This window comes from Penicillium cinerascens (assembly GCF_028974065.1).
Source record: "Penicillium cinerascens strain IBT 15544 chromosome Unknown contig_16_segment0_segment0, whole genome shotgun sequence".
Taxonomy (NCBI): Eukaryota; Fungi; Ascomycota; class Eurotiomycetes; order Eurotiales; family Aspergillaceae; genus Penicillium; species Penicillium cinerascens.
The window spans coordinates 689654-709995 of NW_026695286.1; the positions used below are offsets into that span (position 1 = coordinate 689654).

Below are 20342 nucleotides of genomic sequence, written 5' to 3' on the forward strand. Positions count from 1 at the left end.
CGCAGAGGCCAAGTAGGAGTTCAAAAACAAACGGGCGTGACGTTCCCGAAGCTCCAACCTCCAACTTCTCGACACCCCACATCTCGACATCCCGGCATCTCCACAATGAACTGATCGCTCAACCATGTATTGCCAGAAATGCCGAACGCCGCTGAAGCTGGATGGCTCACTAGAGTCACTTAACCCGGCTGCGTTTGAGCTTCTCGTCAGTAAGCTTCTCCTCGCTCGCAGAGCTGCATGTGGATCCTAACCCAGCTCCAGACTCAACAGGCAAGACGCTTTCGGAACACGGCGCCGTATCTTCATCCACACGAGCTTCCTACCCTTCGGAGCGACGCGAACTCTACGATCGAGCCTCTCGAAATGCTACATCGCCGGTTTACAGGAGGTCCATACCGGCCCCGCGGTCGGGTGGCCAGTCGCACCCGCCGGGTCTGCCGCATGGTGATAGTGGAAACATGTCCTTTGTGATGCTTACGGAGTCGCAAATTGTGCCTCCATCTGCGGAAACTGCCTTGCCATCTCGACCTAAGCAGAAAAGTATCGGCCAGAGCCAGGATCCTGGGCAAGAGGATGCGTCCTTTGCCAACCAAGTCGAAAAGACCACCCGGTTGTTTGAGGTTGTCTCTGCGCGCTCAGATATAGACCATCCTATTTGTGTGGAATGTACGGAGATGCTGGTAGAAGAGCTACAAAAACGACTGACGGGGGCGACGAAAGAGCGCGATGCATATATCTCATTCCTCCGGAACTTGAATGCATCAGTCCCAACTGCGGAAGAGCTAGAGGCAGCTGAAACATCCCTCAAAGAAAGCTTGAAGGCGGAAGAAGCGGCATTTGCAGAACTTGAAAAACTAGAGGGAGAGAAGGCTACGCTGGATGACGAGATCGCCAAACTGGAAGAAGAGTCTCGACAGCTAGATGCAGACGAAGATACATTCTGGCGGGCCCGAAACAGCTTTTCTTTGACACTAGCACAGTTTCAAACCGAGCGGGATGCGTTGAACATGCGCTACGACCATGACTCTCAGCAGCTGGAACGGCTGCAAAGGACGAATGTCTACAACGACGCGTTTTGCATCGGTCACGATGGATATTTCGGCACAATCAATGGACTGCGGCTGGGCCGCCTCGCTAACCCCTCGGTCGAGTGGCCGGAGATCAACGCAGCATGGGGCCAGACATGTCTGCTCCTGGCCACGATTGCAGAACGTCTAGGGTTTCAGTTCCAGGGATATCGGCTGCGGCCATTAGGGTCCACCTCGCGGGTCGACAAGATTGAGTATCCGCCGCAGCCAGCCGGCACAGCTGTCAGCGAGCGGGGCACACCCAAGACAACGCCCTTGGACCTGTTTTCGTCCGGAGATCTTCCACTCAATCTACCCTGGCTGCATCGCCGCTTTGACGCAGGCATGGTGGCGTTCCTCGAGTGTCTGCGCCAGCTGGGGCAGTTCGTTGAAACAACCCCTGCGCCCGTGTCATCGCCCCGTCGTGGCCAGACCGGCGCCACCGCGCCGGGTTTGAGACTGCCCTATGAGATCAGACGGGATCGCATCGGTGATGCCAGCATCAAGCTTGGCTTCAACCAGAACGACGAGACTTGGACAAGGGCCTGCAAATACACGCTGACATGCTGTAAATTCCTCCTGGCGCACGCTAGTAACGTCGCCGGTGCTGGATCCAGCAACTCCGCTGCCGTAGCGGCCGCGGCCGTCGCTGCCGCCGACCAGACCCGTCACGCAGCTCCCAGTCCTGCCAAGAAATGACCCTGAAAGGGTGCGGTGATGATCACGCGATGAATCTCATATTTCTGGTGACATGGGACGAAGCGCTTCTTTCTTTCATTGGTGTACTATTTAGCAATGACTCGATGAACTATACCCTAATGTACCACCCCCACTTGATGAAACCGGCATATTCCAAATTGATACTAGAATAAACTAGTGATACAACATGTGAGATTTTCAGCTCACAGCCCCGTAGTCTCTAAATCCCTTAAATCCGAGTCACGGTGGTATCCTTAGTGATTGGAAAAGAGGCTCCCTCACGCGGAAGGCGGCCACGAGGTTTTTAGGGTTTCGCGCCACTGCCACCGTCGCTTACATCTCACATTGGCATTGGTAGAATAATAGGTAAACCTTATCCAATGGCCCAAGGAAAGAGCAAAGGCAGCCAAAATAAGCGATGGTCAGATCATGAACAGGAGGGGCCAGCAGGAGACGCAAGGTCTATTGCCGAAGACAGCATGGTGGATGATGATATATCAATATTGACGGGTGGACGGGGCGAGATCCCTGCGTATGTCATTTGCCGCCACAACCAGTCTCGAATCTAGATGGCCCAGACCAACGTGGCTGGAATAGCCACTCCGAGGACGCCTAGTTTGGTTCGCCTCCCGAGTCCATGGTAGATGGGCGGCAGTAGAAAAGGGACGTATCCTTCACTAACCAATTCGGCAGTAGCTCCAGCGCGCACTGGGCTTTTGATTACTATCTTCTTTGTCTTCCCTTTCGTTTCGAAATGAGTAAGATCCAAGAACTTGGGTGACCAATAAGCGTGTATAACAGGGGGTCGCTCCCTTCCCGTGCCTTGATAGGATTTGCAGATGCTAAAATTAACCATGGAGCATGACTAGTGCAGAACGCAAGTCATCAAACTCGATTGAACTCTACTTCAAACGGTTGTGATGTCCGGCCATACATCAGCCCTATCTGCCAATGCCCCCTCGGCCAATGATGACGGCTGGGCAGACCCTTGGAGAGCCGGTTATAAAATTATTATTAATTATGCTATTCCTACGGAGCTGATTGAAGAATGGCATTGGATGAGACCCAATTTTTGGTGATTGTCCAGGTGAAATGAATACGCTCTCTTAGATTCTTACCGCGTGTTACTCTGTAAAAAGGGGTCATTCCGTTCTTCATTCAGCCGCAGTAGGAAGGAGTCAGCGCCACGTTACCAGCACACCGGCACGCTTGCGAGTCACCCTTGCAGCATACATTCATACGTGCAAGGATTGCAGGGTTGACAAGCGCGATACTGTCCGCAGGCAGCCAGAAGAAGAGACAGAGAGGTGAGGTCAGTAGCTGGTGAACCGAAGGGGGTGCCATGAAGGATTTGAAACCACGAGCTCGGCAAGGATCTACAAAGCAAACCGTTGATGTTTCACGCTGCCATGCGTCCGAGGTATGCGGGCTTGATACCGGATGAAGACTTTGACAGGATCGCCCTTCACCGTGATCCCTTTCAAACACTCGCATACTCCAGAAGTGATATCACACAGCACCCTACTCCATCGAGTCTAGCCCAGCCCATCCACGTCACGGTCGACCCCCGCACGTCTATTGGCCGTCTGCACTCACGTCCATCTCCGCCTGTCATCGGATACATGCAGCGTGCTCGTGGACGGGATCCGTTCCATTCCCAACGGGCCACTTCTCTTGGCTTGCCGGATCCCTGATCCGATACGCCGCTCCTCATCGATTTTCCCGTCTACGCGCTACATCCTAGTACCTGCATGCGATCCGAGCCGGTGAACGGTGGTCCACAGGCGCGGCTGATTTCACCGTGGCCCCCGGACTCCAGTGATATTCCCGATTCACGACTCCCGATTCGAGTAAGCGACCCCTCCTCCTCGAAGTGTTCTGACTGGACCTCGTCACGGAAGGCGGGTACGGACGGGAACCTAAGAACAGCGCCCCGCATCTGGGGAACGCTCAGATCGATGCCCGTTCGACTAGCCTCCGGGGCTAGGGCTGGGACAGCTGCCCGAGGTACATTTGTCCTGCCTCACTCGCCACGATGCCCAGTACCTTGTACCTCGACTCATCTCGGGAGACTGGGACCCCTCTCCCCGAGGGCGATCACTGCAGCGATCGATGCCTTGCCACCTGATACCATCGTCATCCGTGCGTGCCGTGCCATGTATGTACTAAGGGTCGGCATCTGCTCCAGGGCCGTTGGCTTTCATCTTGCATCGCGCCCGTCAGTAGTTCTCGAGTACAAGGGACAACGGTAAAAAGGTACAAATGTACAAATGTACAACGGTACAACGGTACCACGCTACAACGGTACAACGGTACAATGGTACAACGGTACAACGGTACAACGGTACAACGGTACAACGGTACAACGGTACAACGGTACAACGGTACAAACCGCCTCCCCAGATGACCCAAACGGCGTAATCGCAGCGTCAGCCAGACCCACGAAAAGAGGCCTGAGTTTGGGGCGGAAACGTATGCCCCCAAATGAGCGTCTCCGTGAACACGAACGACGAACCTGACAAGGGCCCCGAGCGCACAGGACGGTGCAAAGCAGAGAATGCGCGCGTGGGGAAACCGTTACCTGCCGTGACCTCCCTTGATCGGCCATTTCTGTCCACATTCTGGCCGATGACACTTGTCTCTCAACGGCGAGGCATGTTCCAACGGCCACCCTTGCTTTTTCGATTCATTCTTCTCGCAGGTGCCGATTTAGGAAAGACACGAGGGGAGGACCTGAAACAGGCAAGAGATAGAAAAAAAAGAAAATACCCAAGGCCTGTATTCATTTCCTGGTATGGTAAGGGTGGCTGGGTGGGTCGCGTAGGGTTCTTTTTTAGTGTCGGCAGAAACAATTGCCAGGGAAGTTTCGGGCCGCTCCCGGTTTCCATGGGTCAGAGTCCAGAGTCCATAGTCCCGTACTCTTAAATCGAGCATGTGTATTTCGTGAGCTATTCACGTACTTGCCAGGTCGCAAGTAGAGTATACAGCCGATCACGGGTGGATCATGGCGGAGGTGCAAATGATAAAGCAGCGGCTTGCACCGACCAAGCACGATGAGGCAGCGGAAAATGCATCCAGTTTGCGGCCAGTGCACTGCATGTAATAGTTCGGTTAGCTTGTACAGTAGCCCCGGGCAAAAGTACGCGATTCCAGCTCCACCCGGAATTCCCTCTTTTCTTTTGCTTTTTGACTTTCCTGGTGCACGGAGGAAGGAAAGGCAGCTGAAGTCGTACTTTCTCCTGATTTCAAATCCCGGCTCGGAGATCTTCTCCTCCCGCGATTGCGTAACCGTCACCGTTGACGATCCATGACACTGAGAGCTGCACGGTGATGGAGCCCACGCCATGCACCAACGGCGCCGCTGATTTGGCCGGGGAAGCAGGGGGTCGTGCGTCCGCGCGCCGCAGCTCGCCGCAGCTCGCCGCAAAGAGTAGTAGAGAGATTCCTTGGCCCCGGCCCTGGAGGACGAAGTTGCCTGGTGATCGCATTCTTCTCGGTCTGGCTGTTCATAACCTACGCTCTTCTCCTTTTCTGCTCCATCACATTTGATGTTTGGCCTCCATGATGGATCCCTTTCCGCCCATCCTCAGCCCTCAATCGCCCGTGACGCCGCCGTCCAACGTCTTCCGGCCCCGCCGATCCGACGACTGGCACGAGTATCGCGAAATCATCGAGCAACTCTACCGCACCGACCAGCTGAAGTTACGCGATGTGAAACGTATCATGGAAAGGGACTATAAGTTCTTCGCTTCGTATTTCTTCCTTTTCTTTGCTTCGGAGATCTAGCCCTTTTTATACTTCCTCCGTTCCCCCTCCCCCCCCCCTCTCTCTCTCTCTCTATAACCGTCCACACCCCCCTCATCACCACCGTCATCACCATCGCCACTAACGTCCACCAGAGAAAAACAATACAAAGACCGTCTTGCTGCCTGGCATGTGCGAAAAAACATCAAGGCCGAAGAAGTCCACGTCATGATCCGCAAGCAGAAAAAGCGTGCCGCCCGTGGCAAACAGACTGCCTTTCGTCGCAGCGGCCAGGAAGTCGACCAGAAGCGCATCGCTCGCTTCGTCCGTCGCTACGGTTCATCCTGGAATCAGAAACGAGATAAGGATGCCGAACTACAAAGCCCCGAGCCACGTTCGTCGACTTCGATCTATTCCCGATCATATCTAACGCAACTAGCTATAGCAACTCCCTCCGATATGACCTGCTACACCCCCGAACCAGCTGAAGAAGCCTCAGTGGTGACGCCGAGCTCCCCGCCAGAAGTACAGTCTCCGTCGCGCGAGACGCCTAATTATCAGATGAATTTCGGTACGCCTTTACCAACGTCGCATTTCACTCGGTATCATCGAACTATACTAACCGCGTCAGACCCAAATCAAATCCACACCCTCCCCGACCTCGTCATCGACGACGACTCTCCCTACTCTATGGATCTTCACTCCAATCCTTCTCACCCTCAACGTCGACCCTACCACCCAACAGACCCGGCAACTCATCCAGTCACAGGTCTTCCCCACCCAGTATCACACCCAGGACCACACTCCATCGCAGCCCCGGGTCCTGCACATCCGCATCATCATCATCATCAACATCATCATCATCACCACCACCACGCCCACCACCGAGACGACGTCGACGCTCCAGGCGAGGTAGTCGCGCACTCGGACGACTGGAACAGACTCGACACCTTCCAAACCCGCCTCGAGGGCCTGCAGTACACGCTCGATCGGACCATGTCCAAGTGGGCGCGTGAGCAGGATCCAAACCAAGAGATCAGTCACCACGAGGGACTGGGACTGTGATTTCCCTTTCTTTTTCTCAATGTGTCTGTGTACATGGCCTCACCCTTTTATGTTTTCCCTCTGGAGCATGTTCTTGAGCCTTTTCTTCTTTCATACGCATCAATCAGGGAGATCGAAAATTCATAGCTAGGGCGTTCTGCTGTTTTGTGTTCTTTCTAGAGGGCTGGACTGGTCTTCGCTGTTTATATTAACTCATCTGTTTTTTTTTTTTGCATTGAGATCCTGTGTAGGTAGATCGTGTCTTGGGCGTTGGGAGTTAACTTTCAGCTTGCCGTGAATCACTTTCAGCGATCGATCGATACATCGATTCTGTCCATCTATTTCAATCATCTCTGCTCGCTTGTACAACACTGTTCACCCTCCACTACACATTGTCGAACTCGACTCAGCATACTCACTGCACCACCCTCGATCTCCACGATGCTCCCAACATGTGCGATACGAAACTGGGCTCTACGCCACACTCTCCTATTATGTCGCCCTCAAGTTACAAGCAACCTCACCATGAACGGAAGCCCGCGATCAAGAACATCGCCACTCTGCCATCCAAAGCCTACAGAACCCCAGCGAGACACGACACCGGCACCGCCTGCTTATGTCAGAAACGTCGGCAAGGTTTTGTCCGTGTCCATGATGCAGCGGTGACGTGGAGAACTTGTCTAGATCAGTCTTTGCCGAAGGCAAGAGACAAATAAATGTACATTCTATTCATGAATCAACCATGTATTACTTTCGTTTACAGTACCTGCCCCATTAGGAAGAAAGAAATCCCTACAATAGTCAAAGCCCAAGTCTGGTGCTTTAAACCTCTCTTGCTCAGATGGAACAGGGAACACCTGCAACGGGACCTTTCCTATGAAATAACATACGTCTACACCATCAAGCTCCAGACCTTGGGAGGGTACGACTTTGGGAGGGTACAACCTTGGGATACGACAAATAAAGACGAAAAAGATTCTGATAAAGATATGTCCATGGATCCATCCATGCATGCAATTGCGAGATACTAGATACATATAAACCAAAGCACAGCCCACGCTAAAACCAGTCCCAGTCAAATACTGAAAAGAGAAAAATATTGAAAAAGAAAAAAGAAAAGGAAAAAACCCAGGTCCTATCCATAAACAGGAAAAGAAGCGGACCACCCAGCAGATAGTAAAGAGATGGAAATCAAAACCATACTCCGGGGGAAAATAATGTATAAAGAGGGGGGGGAGCTTTTGGCTTATCCACAGAAAAACTCATCCAACACGTGCCTGTCTAATACCAGCCGCGGAAAAACCTACACAGTTCATGAATAGAAAGTGCTCTTTTGGAAACTCTCCGGCGAGATGTCACCCATCTTGCCCTTGAGTTCCGGCGGCTGGTCAGCATAAGGCTTCGAGAGGGAAGACAGGCTCTGGGTGCGGTTGTCGTCGCCCTTCATCGTGCTGGTGCGGGTTACAGGCTCGCTGCCGCCGGCGATGGCCTGCTGGGCTGGTCGACGCTGGATGGTTTCCAGGTACGGACCGGGGAGGTAGCCGACGCGGCCATCGCGGGCACGGCAGCGCCACCATTCTGAGGCGTTGCCTGTGGGGTCGGATTTGCTGAGGACGGCGACGATATCGCCCTTCTTCACGGCGAGGTCGATGCCGTTGCTCTCCTGTGTCTCGGGGGAGTAGTCGTACATGACGCGGCAGAAGTCCAGCTTAGATGGGTCCATGGAGGCATTCTCGCCGTTTGGACCGGCGAGCTGTTGCCGGCGCTTGGCCTCTTCTTCTTGTGAGCGGGCGAGGGCCTTGATGAGTTTGCCCATCAGGTAGGGGAGGCCGAAGACGGCGACGAGGAACATGAAGAATGGCTTCTTTGATGGCTTGGCTGGGGCCGGGGAGCCATCGGGAAGAGTAGAGGGTGCAGAGCGACCGCCCATGAAAGCTGCAAAGGAAGCAGGCGTCAAAGAGGCCGCATCGGCCGGGGGAGGGCGGCCGGTGAGTTTGGCGATAAGGGTTCGGAACCAGCGAATGATAGTGAAGATGCCCAGTGCCGAGCCGAGGGTGTTGCGCAGATTTCCGAATTGCTCTGCGACCGAGACCATTGCTACCGAGGCAAGTCAGAATGTGCATCGCTCCCTGAAATCAGTGATAACGTACCGAAAAATGAACTGTGAGTGGCCATATACGTGCTCTCGAGCATTTGCGCAAAACCGCCAAAGGCCCCGACGATACTCTCGATCATCTGGAACGTCGCCTGCGTACTTTGGCTGAACGAGTTGGTCAGGCTGTTCGGGTCATTGGGATCCTGCCCAGGCATGCCGCCGTACATCCCTCCCATGCCTCCATACATGCTACCCATGCCGCCGTACCCGCCGTACATCGACCCCATAGAGCCGAAGCGCGAGTAGCCACCCATGCCGCCCATGCCACCCATGCCACCCATGCCGCCGTAACCACCGTAACCACCGTACCCTCCGTAAGGACTGGATCCCAAACGCGAGGCGCCGTACGGTGAGTAGTTAGAGGCCGTGTTGTTGACAACGGAGTTGAGCGTGTCGGGGCGGGATGGGAGTATGGGTGCGGAGGATGAAGTTGCGAGGTTCTCCGCTGAAGGTGAAGTTGTAGTCATGGCAGTCGAAGTCACTGGATTGCCAGCAGTTTGCGCAGTCGGTAGTGTGTTTCCTGGGAGGAGAGTTAGAATCTGGGGAAGACGAGACGAAACGCGATGCCTTCGACGGTAGATGCACATCGTGCCGACCGGACCGCACGAGGCTGGGAACGACTTACCACCTGCGCCTGCTCTTTCCCAAGGTTTTGGCGGCGATACCGACGCCATTATCGGGTTCAATAACCTAGCATCGAGACCCGGCAGATGAAAAGAGATGGTCTGGGGAGGAGAGTGGAGGTGGAGCGATGACGGGGAAGAGTGAAAAGTGGTCGACTCGCATGTGGCCGGAGGTGGAGAAGCCGAGGATGTCGGCGTTTGCCGCTCGGCGTTGATCAACACTTTGTGCACACCAAGACCAGCAACACGGCAAGAACACGATACTAATGGATCCCGGTAGCGACAATGGTTCTGGTTCTTTTCTCTGATTCAAATGCCATCGAATGCCATCTCTTTTATTCCCCAAAAACCCCGACACGGCGAAATCTCTTCGGTGGCGAACCAGTACCTGCTGCCGTTTCCCGACCGCGGCAGTTGTCTGTGCTCGCGTTTTCCGCAGATGCTGACATCTACAAGTACAACCCAGTACACTTTATAGGGCGACCCCGGGTGCTGGCTAGTCCACGGATTCCATGCGTTCATGTCGAAGAGCAATAACTGAAATATGATCTAGAAAATAATCTATACTTGTATAGCACAGAAAGTAGAAAATGCCACTCCCTGATTCCCAAAACCGTCCAACGCCATACAATCGCTATGTATAAGAAATGTAATGCAATGATCTATCACAGTTCGCTGTGCTGGCTCTGGGGGCGAGGGGCCGACTTGGACCCTGGAGCCTGGAGCTTCCATGGGCGAGGTGGCATAGGCAGACCGAGCCAGAAAGCATACAGACGCTGGCCTTCCCAAAGAGAAATTTCGAAGCTGCAGATAAAAGTCAGTAAAAATATCGTGGACGGCGTGTTGGAAAAACTTACAGCGTCCGCGGAATATCAATCCAGCTCTTCAGGACATACACCGTCGTGTCCCATACAACGCCGAACTCGGCCTTGATATCGTCAAGAAAAGTTGCGTCTTCATTTCGTGGCGGGTGTTCCCATGGATAGCGGTCCATTTTCTCGCGTCCGTAGACGAATTCGGAATCTATCGTTTCCCAGTAGATATTGCCAGATTCGTCACGTCTTAAACGCCTCGTTGCCTGTTTCTGTTCTCTTTCCTTCGCTTCGATTGGGTCTCCTGTCACAGGCGCGTTAAATCGAATAGGTGCCGGGTATTCCTCACCAGCCTCAATCGCTTCGTGGAAGCTGCGCGCGGCTGCCAGACTGTGCGAGATACGGCCGAGCGTGTTGATCAGAGCCACCAGCTCGGTACGGCGCATGGGTGGGTTCTCGCCGTTTTTGGTCTCGTCGTACTCGAATAGCACCTTCAGCGCGGTCCCGTATCCGTTGACCTGCACCTTGCCCCAGAGCCGGCACTTGTCGCAGCCCACACAGTCCATCAGTCGGCTGACGTTGCGGAAGCGGTTGCGGAAGTCCTCCTTCAGGACCACTGCGCTGGGATCTTGGAACATAAGGTTCTCGTCGAAGATCTGAGGCGGCCGCGACAGAATCTCCGCGAGCTGGTTGACCCGCTCCTTGGTGTCGGCATCCTGTTCAGGGTCGCTGGTACAAAAGGTGTAGCTTTGCAGGTGCTTGCGCAACTTGGCGACGGCGCGCGAGACAAGCGCGTAGTTGAAGTACATGTTGGAGATTCGCTCCGGGTGGTCGTACAGGCGCTCCTTGAAGCACTGCATGTTGGGGTGCCACTGTCCGGTCGTCTGGTTGAGGTAGTCCCAGCAGAGATGCGTCGAGATGGACGCGTGCATACCGCTGATGAGCCGGTGGAAGACTCGCTTCTCCAAACACTCATTATCCAAAGGCAACCCTTCCAGACGTGCCTCCTTCTGGATCACATCGCGGAAGTCCGAAAAGGCCTGGAGCCCGCCTATCGGCGCGTTGAGCGACTGGTCCTCCAGCTGATCGGCAATGGTCTTCATGAAGCAGTTCTCTCGGTAGATGGCGTCCCAGACCATGTGTGCGCCAGCGCCGGAGTATCCCGTGAACCGCTCGGGGTTATCCACCAAGCTCACGTAGTCACCTTTACCCGCTGAGCCCTCGTCCTCGGGGACACAGTAGTCACGGTCGTCACACTCGTCGTCGTACTCGACCACGCAACTCTCACCGACACCCTCGCCAAGCTTTCCCTGAAGCGGACGCTCCTTGGGACGCTCAGCTTGAACTTTGCGGGGTGGGTGCTTAGCCTTGGGACCCTCCAGCTTGCTCAGCTCTTCCGCACGCCAGATAGGCGGGATATCTTCCTCGGACTCGATAGTGTTCACAGAGCAGGCGATATTCCCACACATGCTGTTCGCATCGTTCCAGAAGGGGCATTCTTTGTTGAAGAGGTTTAATCGGTAGTAGGAAAAGAAGTCGGTTTCATGGGTGAGGCCCTGAAGGAGGGAGTAGATCTCGTCGTTGAGTTTGTTGACGGTGCCATAGGAGATACAGGCATCTGATACCATAGCCGAGGGCTCGATCTGTTGTCAAGGCCAAATATGTTAGTCGTTGCATCGCTGCCACGGTGGCGATCCGGAGCTCCCGGATTCACTTACTGCGCACTTGTTGGCCATGTCAGTTGTTTTGGTCCCATGGCTTTCGGCGTCGGCCAAGCCCATAAAGGCAAAGACGGCCGTGTAGAACAGCCCCGCTGCTGAGCGCATCTTGCTAACTATCAGGGAGTGTGGGGATAGAGAAGGTCGGATGAAGAGAACGCGACAAGCCGGAGATGCGAGGTGGCGTCTTTGCCACAGAATCGCAAGGTCTCCGGTGGCCGCAATGCAAAATATAGGGGCAATGCGGGGGTAGGAATGAAATCAGCACATATGTCGAGAAGGACAGTGGAAAACGCAGAAATGTAAGGGGAGACTACAACGAAAGAAGCCAGACTGGCCCTTTTCCACGCGGTGGCGGCGATCGATCGCCGCCAAGACTTCAATGGGCTGATGCTCTTCGGCTGTCGCTGATTGGTCGGCCACACACCCTATTTTGGTCTCTCGTGTCGAACCGTCGTACGACTTGCGATCTCGATGGACGGGATGCGGCATTTGTAGCCTCGGTTACCTCATAGCAACCCGCTTGCGTTGTCACACAGATGCTGTTGACAAGTCGTGGTATACTTGGCTGGGTGTACCTCCCTACCCCATTCCTGGTATGTACATCAATAAACAACCAAACAGGTTTCATAATGAAAGATGACCCCTTGTTAGACCTCACGACGGGCGAGATGTTATCACCATCTTCATTTTTAGTATTCACTCCTTTGAAGAGACAACGTCCGAATGGCTGGACTTTGATGAGACCCATGGTACTTAGCGATGATTCTCCGTATAGCTAGTATGAGCACCACCACATCGAAACACTCACCCAAACCAGTCCCTAAAAAGTCAAGGTTCGAAACCCAGTATGGCATGTATAACACCTCGAAAGAAGCATATAAACCTCTCAGTCTTCAAGCATCCAGCAAAACAACCCAATCAGAATCCACAGAAACAGACCCACGTGTCCTCATCCTATCTACAAGATGGAGGCCTCGACCCTAACAAGTCAACTCCAGACCATAAAAACACGGATATTTCAAAGCGGGAAATGTTTTCGGCATACTAGGCGCAGTCCCTCCCCCAAGTAATAATAAAATACAGGCGCGATGACAAAGAAAGCTTACAGGCCTCAATGATGCTCTTCTGGGCTACAGCAAGGGTTGCTCTCGGCGTGTACAGCATCGTCAAATAATTCAATATCGCTCTAGGTATTGAGCCGCATATACGACACTTGGACTTGTTACCTAGGCTTAGTATTTGTATTATGGTAAAAAAATTTCATCCCTCTATTCCTTGCCCTAACCTATTGGGTGCATGGAAATGTTAAAACATTTGATAATTTAGAAGTATCCCGAGGCGAAATTTGTCACCGCAATAGTCTCCCTCCTCGTCGGCGGTATCAAAACAAGCCTAATACTAGCATTGAAAGAAGCGAAAAAGCAGGATATAGAATGTCTGTCTATCGTAACGGCTGTTCTAAGCGCCATTCCACTCGCTTTAGGAGTGTTGAGACATTACTGGGATATCGACGTACACGGAACTGTACGGGTGATTCGTTTTCACTTGTTTCAGTCTATGAGTTAACCCGCTCCCAAAGTGTGTATCGAGAGGGCTGGCTAATTGGCTAACACGGGTTTAGTGTTTGCGCCAGCTATTGATGTCCTCGGCATGGCTATCTATGGGACGGGATTGGTACTTTCGTTGGGTATATTTATGGAAGGGTGAACAGTGAATAACCGAAAAAATCCATTCCTGCCAGGCCTAAATACAAGGCTGATTGTATCCATATCTATAACGCCGTATCCATTATAAAACTCCGGAGCAAGGGGAGGCAAAAGCCGTCCCAAGAATAACGTAGAAAAGACGCGAATCCCGTTCTCATACCAAGTATTTCATACAAAACTCATTATCCTGGTCTCATGGTAAAAAAGTATCAAAACAAGTGCGCATAGTAATCATTAGGTCGTAAAGAGTCAAGTCCGCGAGTAACGGATTAAGCAGTGCTGCGACGCTTCCTCTCCCGACGGAGGCTCAGCTTCTTCTTGAGCTGGCTAAAGGGGTTGGAGAGGGGTCGGAGGTAGAATGGGTCACTCTTGATCTCTTGGTCGGAGTATCTCTGTAGAGGAAATTTAGAATCCGAAGAAATAGGGGACGGGTCAGAAGATGCTTACCTTGCCTATTTGGCGCATGTAGCCACCCAGGCCGTAGTCGCTGCGGATCTCGTTCGATCCTTCTTCGTAGTCGTACGTCTGGCCGTTGATATCTGTGTGGCCGGGTGGGAAAAATGCCGTGCCATCGAGTGGCCGGTGACTGTTCAGACAGTCGGTGATTTTGTCCTGAGGTGTCGCGCGCAGTGCCTCTTCGTTGGATTCCCGGAGTGCCTCAAGAGGGCTGTGCTGGGTGACGTGGTTGCGCTCGGCACAGACGGCATCGTAGGGACCCTCGTGGTGGTAAGAGAAGGGGGTCACATTATCCAGCTGGTCAATGATATCGGGGTTCACAAGCATGGAGTTGCGGGAGTAGATGCGCTGAGACTTGGTCCGGCGCGGCACGGAACTTTGGCTGTCTCGTCGCCTTTTTGGCTCCACCGGATAGTGCTCGGCAGTGCCGTCCCACCACATGGATGGCGCGGAACGCACGGATTCAGAGAACGAGCGCCGTGATGGGGCATAGGAGCCCGAAGGCGATGCGAAGCGAGCATAAGGGTTGTTGCTGCTGAAGCTGGTCCGACGACTGGACGGCTGGTTGTAGGGATGGTGAGGATGATGGAGCGAAGCCATCGGCATGCACTCGACAGCGGCCATGGTAGCTGAGTTCAGATTATGAGGTGAACTCCAAGGGTTATGGGGAGAAAAAGGTGCGAGAGAGGGTGATCGGGCCTTGGGGGAAGGATCACGCGGTATATAAAGTATAGACCCGATTTGGAACCGGCGGGGCTGACCACGAATATAATATGCACGGTAGATCGTACAGAGCTGGGGTTGTGTAGGGTAGAACGGACGCAGGGGATGGATGATAGGAAGGAGGGCCTCTTAAGCATCCGAGGCAACCGCACAGTTCCAAGGTGACGTGACGACTTGCGCATCCCATGCTTATCGATAGACGGTGGGATCCACCGTGTCCACAGTGGGGCCAAGTACACGCGCTAGACTTTTCTTTCTGCCCTTTTCGGTTTAGCTCAGGACCCGACAGAGAGCGCTATGCCCAATGTACCGATGCCGATCGACCTTGTGATATCATCCGGGAGGCAAAACGGCGTCCCAGGTCCACCTCATGCTCTCATATGCTATCATACCCCCCTAGCCTTGCTTTCCAGAATAGAAACGGTTAAGGCCTTGCCGTGCAGTACGCCGACATCCGCGGATGGTCCGGGCTTAGTCACCGCGACCGCGCGACCGGGGGATTCACTGTTGCATCCACCACTTCCGAGACTTCCACGCGATTTACCGATGACGCACTTCTCCTTCAATCAGCTGCCAATTTATGTGATGATTCATGGGTACAGCTACATATAACTCGTAGAAAATCTTGTTCTGTGAAGATCTTTAGATTCCAGATCCCAGATTCTAGGTTGACCGTCGAGGCGCCATGGCCCGTCCACTAGATTAAGCTTATTGACTAGTCCCGGTCGTGCCGATGGGTTTTCCCAGCCACCTTTCGCGACCTGTAAGGGAACTAGTTCAATTAGTGACACATACCCACGGGCCTAGATCATGTTCCAGCCTCGAAGCCAGTTCGCCCGTCTGTAGTTGCCCTTGCATATGTCTCCAATCATTGGTTCACATGGTCAGACCCGTCGGAACCGAGGGCTCCTCTGGTATCAAGCATCATTTAGTTGCCTATCATCCATGAATTATCAGAAAATGAAGCCAGTATGATGATTCATGCCCTTTGAGTTTCTTGATCACCTGGGACCTGGCCTGGGTCCTTGACCTGAGCCAGGCCCGAAAGCCTGTCGCTGTCATTTGCGTTCCATTGGATCCTCGACGGAGGATTGGTCACGCCAATCACTTGCGTTCCAGTCATTTCTCCGATGTCATCGACTAAGCAGAATTTCGGTACCACGGCCTTTCTGATTTTGACTAGTATCACACTGCATGCCCCTGCAAAACAGGGATGAGCTTACACTGGTGCAAACCCGAGCTTTCAAGAGACTAACCTAGCCTAATACGATATGGAGTTCGTGTTACGGGTGTATTCCCACATGAAAGGTCTGTAAGATGCCATTTTTCTGAAGCACCACTCGATGTTTCGCTCGTGGATACCCAGCGCGTGTCTTTGAATGTACTGGCGCCGCAGCAAGGTTTACACCACGAGGAATGTACTGCAGAAAAAATTTAAATAAATCTGCACCGCACGGTCATCCCACGCAGCTCTATACCCTAAACGTCTGTCAGTCCTGCAAGGTCCCATCACCTGCAGGTGATCACCCTCACTTGGACCGGGCGCACCTTTAGCGTCCGCATCCGCCAAACTCGGCTCCCCCACCATGGCCTCAACCACCACTCAAGCTTACCCGTCAACCCCAATTAATGTCCCTGGTACAATACTCCGACTCGGAGTCAGAGGCAGAATCCGCATCGCCTCCAGCTAAAAAGCCCCGCGTCGAGCCCCGGCCCGGATTGCCCCCGCTGCCAGCGGCCTTTCATGACCTCTACGCGTCCAGCACGCGGGTCAGCGTAAAAGATGACCCGAACCTACACGGCGGCCGCAAGCGCGCCATTCCTCATGTGGAAGGCAACTGGCCGAGTCATCTCTATCTGGAATGTGTGTAGCCCTCGCGTTGGTTGTTCCACTGCTAATTTTGGATACAGGGTATCCGGCTAAAAATGAGCTAGCTCTCCTTGCAGATCTCATCGCCCAAGCTCAAGGCCACGATCCAAAAGAGCATAGTATACACAGCCTCTTGCACAGCGACCTGGGCGCCCAGCTCCCGTTGCACATCAGCCTCTCACGCCCTGTAGTTCTTCGCACCGAGCAGCGGGGCTCGTTCACAGACCTCTTACAGAAATCCATCCGCGATTCGCACATCGCTCCGTATGTATGCCTACATCAATGCGTCTCAAACTCTACTTACAAAGTCCAGGTTCTCAGTCCTCCCTGACATACTAAAATGGGTCTCCAATTACGAAAAAACCCGCTGGTTTCTGGTCCTGCATGTCGCGAAGCCGCTCAATGACGAACTGAACTACCTACTGCACTTGTCCAATAGCGCCCTGGCCAGCTTCGGTCAGCCGCCGCTTTATGCGCCCTCGCGTGATTCTCGCGCCCGTGCGTCAGTCGCGCATGATCGGCGCACAGATTACTCAGACTGTTTCCATATATCGATTGCGTGGAGCTTGGATGCGCCTGCAGTCGGGGATGTGGAGCGCGTTGCGGCTATTGATCTGAAACCAGCACAGGACCTCGAGGTGCGCTTTGATAGTGTCAAGGCTAAGATTGGGAACCATGTTGAGAGTATATCCCTCCCTGCGACTTGATGGCGTTGTTATAATGAGGGCATTTAAATGGAGTTTCAACTATAGAATAACGATGGAATAATTGCATAGACTCATTTTTACTCTTTCGCAGTGTGTGTATGTTCATTATTTCGGTAAAGCGCTGGACGTAGGTGTCCCTTCCGCTGGATACCTGCAATTCTACTCCTTTCCATGACCCGGGAAGTTTCGATATTATCGTAGAGTTGATCGAGAAGAATAAATACTATTTATTAAGGATTTATCATGGTTCTAGTGCTCATGGATTGAACCCAGTCATTGAACCAAAAAGATCACGTGACGCCATATTACACGCGCCGCCGCCGCGTCGCCAAATCTGACATCCGTATCACCACAGCATCAATGATGCAAGTTCCAAGTGTCACCTTGGTAAGTCTTGTCAGCTCACCCCTAGCCCTACTGGGACTCTCAGTAACATTATACTTTCCCTTAGGAAGACCTGCAAGCCTTCCAAGCGGCCCACTTCCCAGGCTGCCACAAACCACTGATCCCGCCGGCAGCAGAGACTGCACATGAAGACAACTACAACTACGATGCAGAGGAGGACCTGGGGTACTATCCTGATGGAGTAAAGCGCACGCTCACAGATGAACAAATCCGGATATTTCGACACAGCGAGATCCACGCGCTGCTACGCGCGAGACAGCTCGAGGAAGACGATGCGGAGTACGAGGCGCGTCGGCAGGTCGCCGAGAAGGATGAGTCGGAGGCTGAAAATGGCCCTGAGGACGATGCACCCGGCACTGCAAACTTGAAGACCGCTGGTTCCAAGAGGCGGCGATCCACTGGGCGAAAGCCCAACCCCCAACAGTGTTCGCACGATACTCCATCCGAGCCCCTCGACTATGAAGAATCAGCCCAGGATTCTCACAAGCCCCATGTGAAGAAACCTATGGCTTACCCCGGTCGGAAGATCGTCTCTTACGCCGACTGAGTTGTCTATGCAAAATCTCAGCTTCCAGGTGAAATCCGGTAACAGGATCATCTGCGCTGTAGATCTCGATCAACACATAGATATTCCTGGTGAGTTACCTTGTTCTTTCATTCCCTCGCACCCCTCGACATGATGAAATCTTTTCAAGTCATCCTTAGCCGGAATGCCATACCATCATGCTTCTTCCGATGTGTAAGGCTTTGACGACTTTAATCTTCTCTCTGAAACCATACCCTCAGCTTATAATTCACAAAAAAAGGTTTGAAAGCAAACTTGCTAATATATGCTTAGGTTCTGGTCTGAAATGGCCAGCAATCTCCATACTGTGAATGAAGACACCGTTCATGTCGATTGGATTCACATATTCAGATCTCATTTACTTTGATCCCGCTTCAGCTGAAAAGCATGCCTTGTGGACCCACTTCGTCTCACCCTTCAGTGAGGTATTTCGATATTCCTCTCACCCGACATAGGCAGTCAGCGTGTTGCTGGCTTTCCTTTCCCATCATGTACAGGATCTACGGCGCTCTCATGTGGGCCCCACAGGATACGGCCTATCCGACCTATTTTGGACGCCCAGAAAATTTTACAGATGAGGATGGCATCTTTGATGTGTTTAAGCCGATTCCTTATGTGAATGGCGAAGAGAGTGATGCGTTGACCTCTGACGCTTTTGACTATAAATTAACTTTTTTTTTTTAATGAAGTAGGACGACAACCATGAACTATTATCTCCGTTTCTTCTATATACTTACTTTTCATTGGCCGATCTACATTCCTTCACAATCCATTAAGCTCACAGCACTTAAAAACCAAGTATCCTCTGGATAGCTAGATAAACCCTTTCCTGAAATTGACATATACTGCATTGTGCCAGCGGCAGAAGTGTCGAACAGTCCTCGCAACCGATGTGGCTCCCAGATGCTGGCAATCTGCGAAGGAAGGAGCTTTTCAGCTAGCTCAAGCATTGAGAACATTGACACACTACAACGCAATGGATAGTTCTTGTGCAGTTGCTAGCAAACTCACCTGATACACCCATCCTCTGCTTCTCCTTGGGCGTCATTACTCTAACTTGGCTAATGCTCCCTCTTACGGAATTATTAGGGTAATTGAGCTTATTGTACGGCTAGAAAGCTAATTATAGTAGCATATCAGAACACTCTAGCTCTTCTTCATAGGTGCGAGCTGTCAAATGCCAAGGCACCTTTGTAAGGTTATGGGGCGGAGCGTTTTACGAATAAGAATAGACCTCGTCACTTATATAAATTTGTATGAACAAAATGTTCCTTATCTGTACATTACACGTAAAGATCATGTGTGGCTAATTTCGACCAGAGAGAGATGTATGGCGAAAGATCGTAATCATTATCTAGTTCTGCATAGGGCGCTATTTAGGGTGCAGTTAAGTATACTCACCTTACTATTTTAGCCCCCCTATAGCTAGTTCACCAGGATATAGACAAATTATTGATTATTGCACCCGAATCCCTAGGATTCCAGATATCGGCTCGGTAAATTATTTTTTGTTCGTGAGCGGACCGGTATGGCCCCTGGGCACTGTATTATTTCTCCGACTGTATCTCCTAGCCGATCAGAGGTTCGGCCCGTAATCACTACTCCTAGCATCTGATTCTTTATTTGAATAGATATGTGCATCCTGGCCACCACATCCGCAAAATATGTCGTAGTGCCTGACTAGCTCGCCACACAAATCCCAATATGGTTGATCAGCCCAGCGTGAAATCAACACACACAGAGAGAGAGAGAGAGAGAGAGTTGCATTATCCCCGCATTATCCCCGAGTATAGATCCCGTCTGCGGGGCTCTTCCCGGGTCGCTAACGGCCGTGAGGCCGGAAGATGAGTAGTTTTATATCCATAGTAGTTCCCGCTAGTTGTCCAATTCTATCTTTTGCCAAACTCTGTCTATCTTAGTAGCCCCTTTGCTAAGCTCATTTCACCGTCTCGTCGTTGCCTTTATAGGCGCTTCGTGCGGCCCGTTTGCTACTTATCTCCCGTCCTCGCAGCTCGCATTAGCATTTCAGTGCCCGTGAAAATTAA

At 52.5% G+C, this 20342-nt stretch overlaps 7 protein-coding genes across 7 annotated transcripts; 4 read left to right on the forward strand and 3 right to left on the reverse strand.

Moving 5' to 3' along the window:
* Positions 1-124: 124 nt before the first annotated feature.
* N7498_000257 (beclin 1) lies at positions 125-1766 on the forward strand (the record flags this gene model as incomplete). Its single annotated transcript, XM_058447320.1, has 2 exons — positions 125-209; positions 262-1766. The coding sequence occupies 2 exons, from the start codon at positions 125-127 to the stop codon at positions 1764-1766; spliced, it is 1590 nt and encodes a 529-aa protein (XP_058312731.1).
* A 3508-nt stretch (positions 1767-5274) lies between these two features.
* Positions 5275-6575, forward strand: N7498_000258 (Clr5 domain-containing protein; the record flags this gene model as incomplete). The annotated part of the gene is made up of 4 exons (XM_058447321.1): positions 5275-5518; positions 5666-5904; positions 5956-6081; positions 6142-6575. The coding sequence occupies exons 1-4, from the start codon at positions 5328-5330 to the stop codon at positions 6573-6575; spliced, it is 990 nt and encodes a 329-aa protein (XP_058312732.1). The 5' UTR covers positions 5275-5327.
* A 1291-nt stretch (positions 6576-7866) lies between these two features.
* On the reverse strand, positions 7867-9176 carry pex13 (peroxin PEX13; the record flags this gene model as incomplete). The annotated part of the gene is made up of 2 exons (XM_058447322.1): positions 7867-8651; positions 8705-9176. The coding sequence occupies 2 exons, from the start codon at positions 9174-9176 to the stop codon at positions 7867-7869; spliced, it is 1257 nt and encodes a 418-aa protein (XP_058312733.1).
* An 821-nt stretch (positions 9177-9997) lies between these two features.
* Positions 9998-11970, reverse strand: N7498_000260 (ER oxidoreductin; the record flags this gene model as incomplete). Its single annotated transcript, XM_058447323.1, has 3 exons — positions 9998-10136; positions 10190-11787; positions 11863-11970. The coding sequence occupies 3 exons, from the start codon at positions 11968-11970 to the stop codon at positions 9998-10000; spliced, it is 1845 nt and encodes a 614-aa protein (XP_058312734.1).
* Positions 11971-13840: 1870 nt separating this feature from the next.
* N7498_000261 (uncharacterized protein) lies at positions 13841-14651 on the reverse strand (the record flags this gene model as incomplete). Its single annotated transcript, XM_058447324.1, has 2 exons — positions 13841-13963; positions 14019-14651. 2 exons carry the CDS (start codon positions 14649-14651, stop codon positions 13841-13843), a joined length of 756 nt encoding a protein of 251 aa, XP_058312735.1.
* Positions 14652-16379: 1728 nt separating this feature from the next.
* N7498_000262 (HVSL domain-containing protein) lies at positions 16380-17327 on the forward strand (the record flags this gene model as incomplete). Its single annotated transcript, XM_058447325.1, has 3 exons — positions 16380-16614; positions 16662-16884; positions 16934-17327. The coding sequence occupies 3 exons, from the start codon at positions 16380-16382 to the stop codon at positions 17325-17327; spliced, it is 852 nt and encodes a 283-aa protein (XP_058312736.1).
* A 360-nt stretch (positions 17328-17687) lies between these two features.
* Positions 17688-18279, forward strand: N7498_000263 (DUF3807 domain-containing protein; the record flags this gene model as incomplete). Its single annotated transcript, XM_058447326.1, has 2 exons — positions 17688-17714; positions 17779-18279. 2 exons carry the CDS (start codon positions 17688-17690, stop codon positions 18277-18279), a joined length of 528 nt encoding a protein of 175 aa, XP_058312737.1.
* Between the last annotated feature and the right edge of the window lie 2063 nt (positions 18280-20342).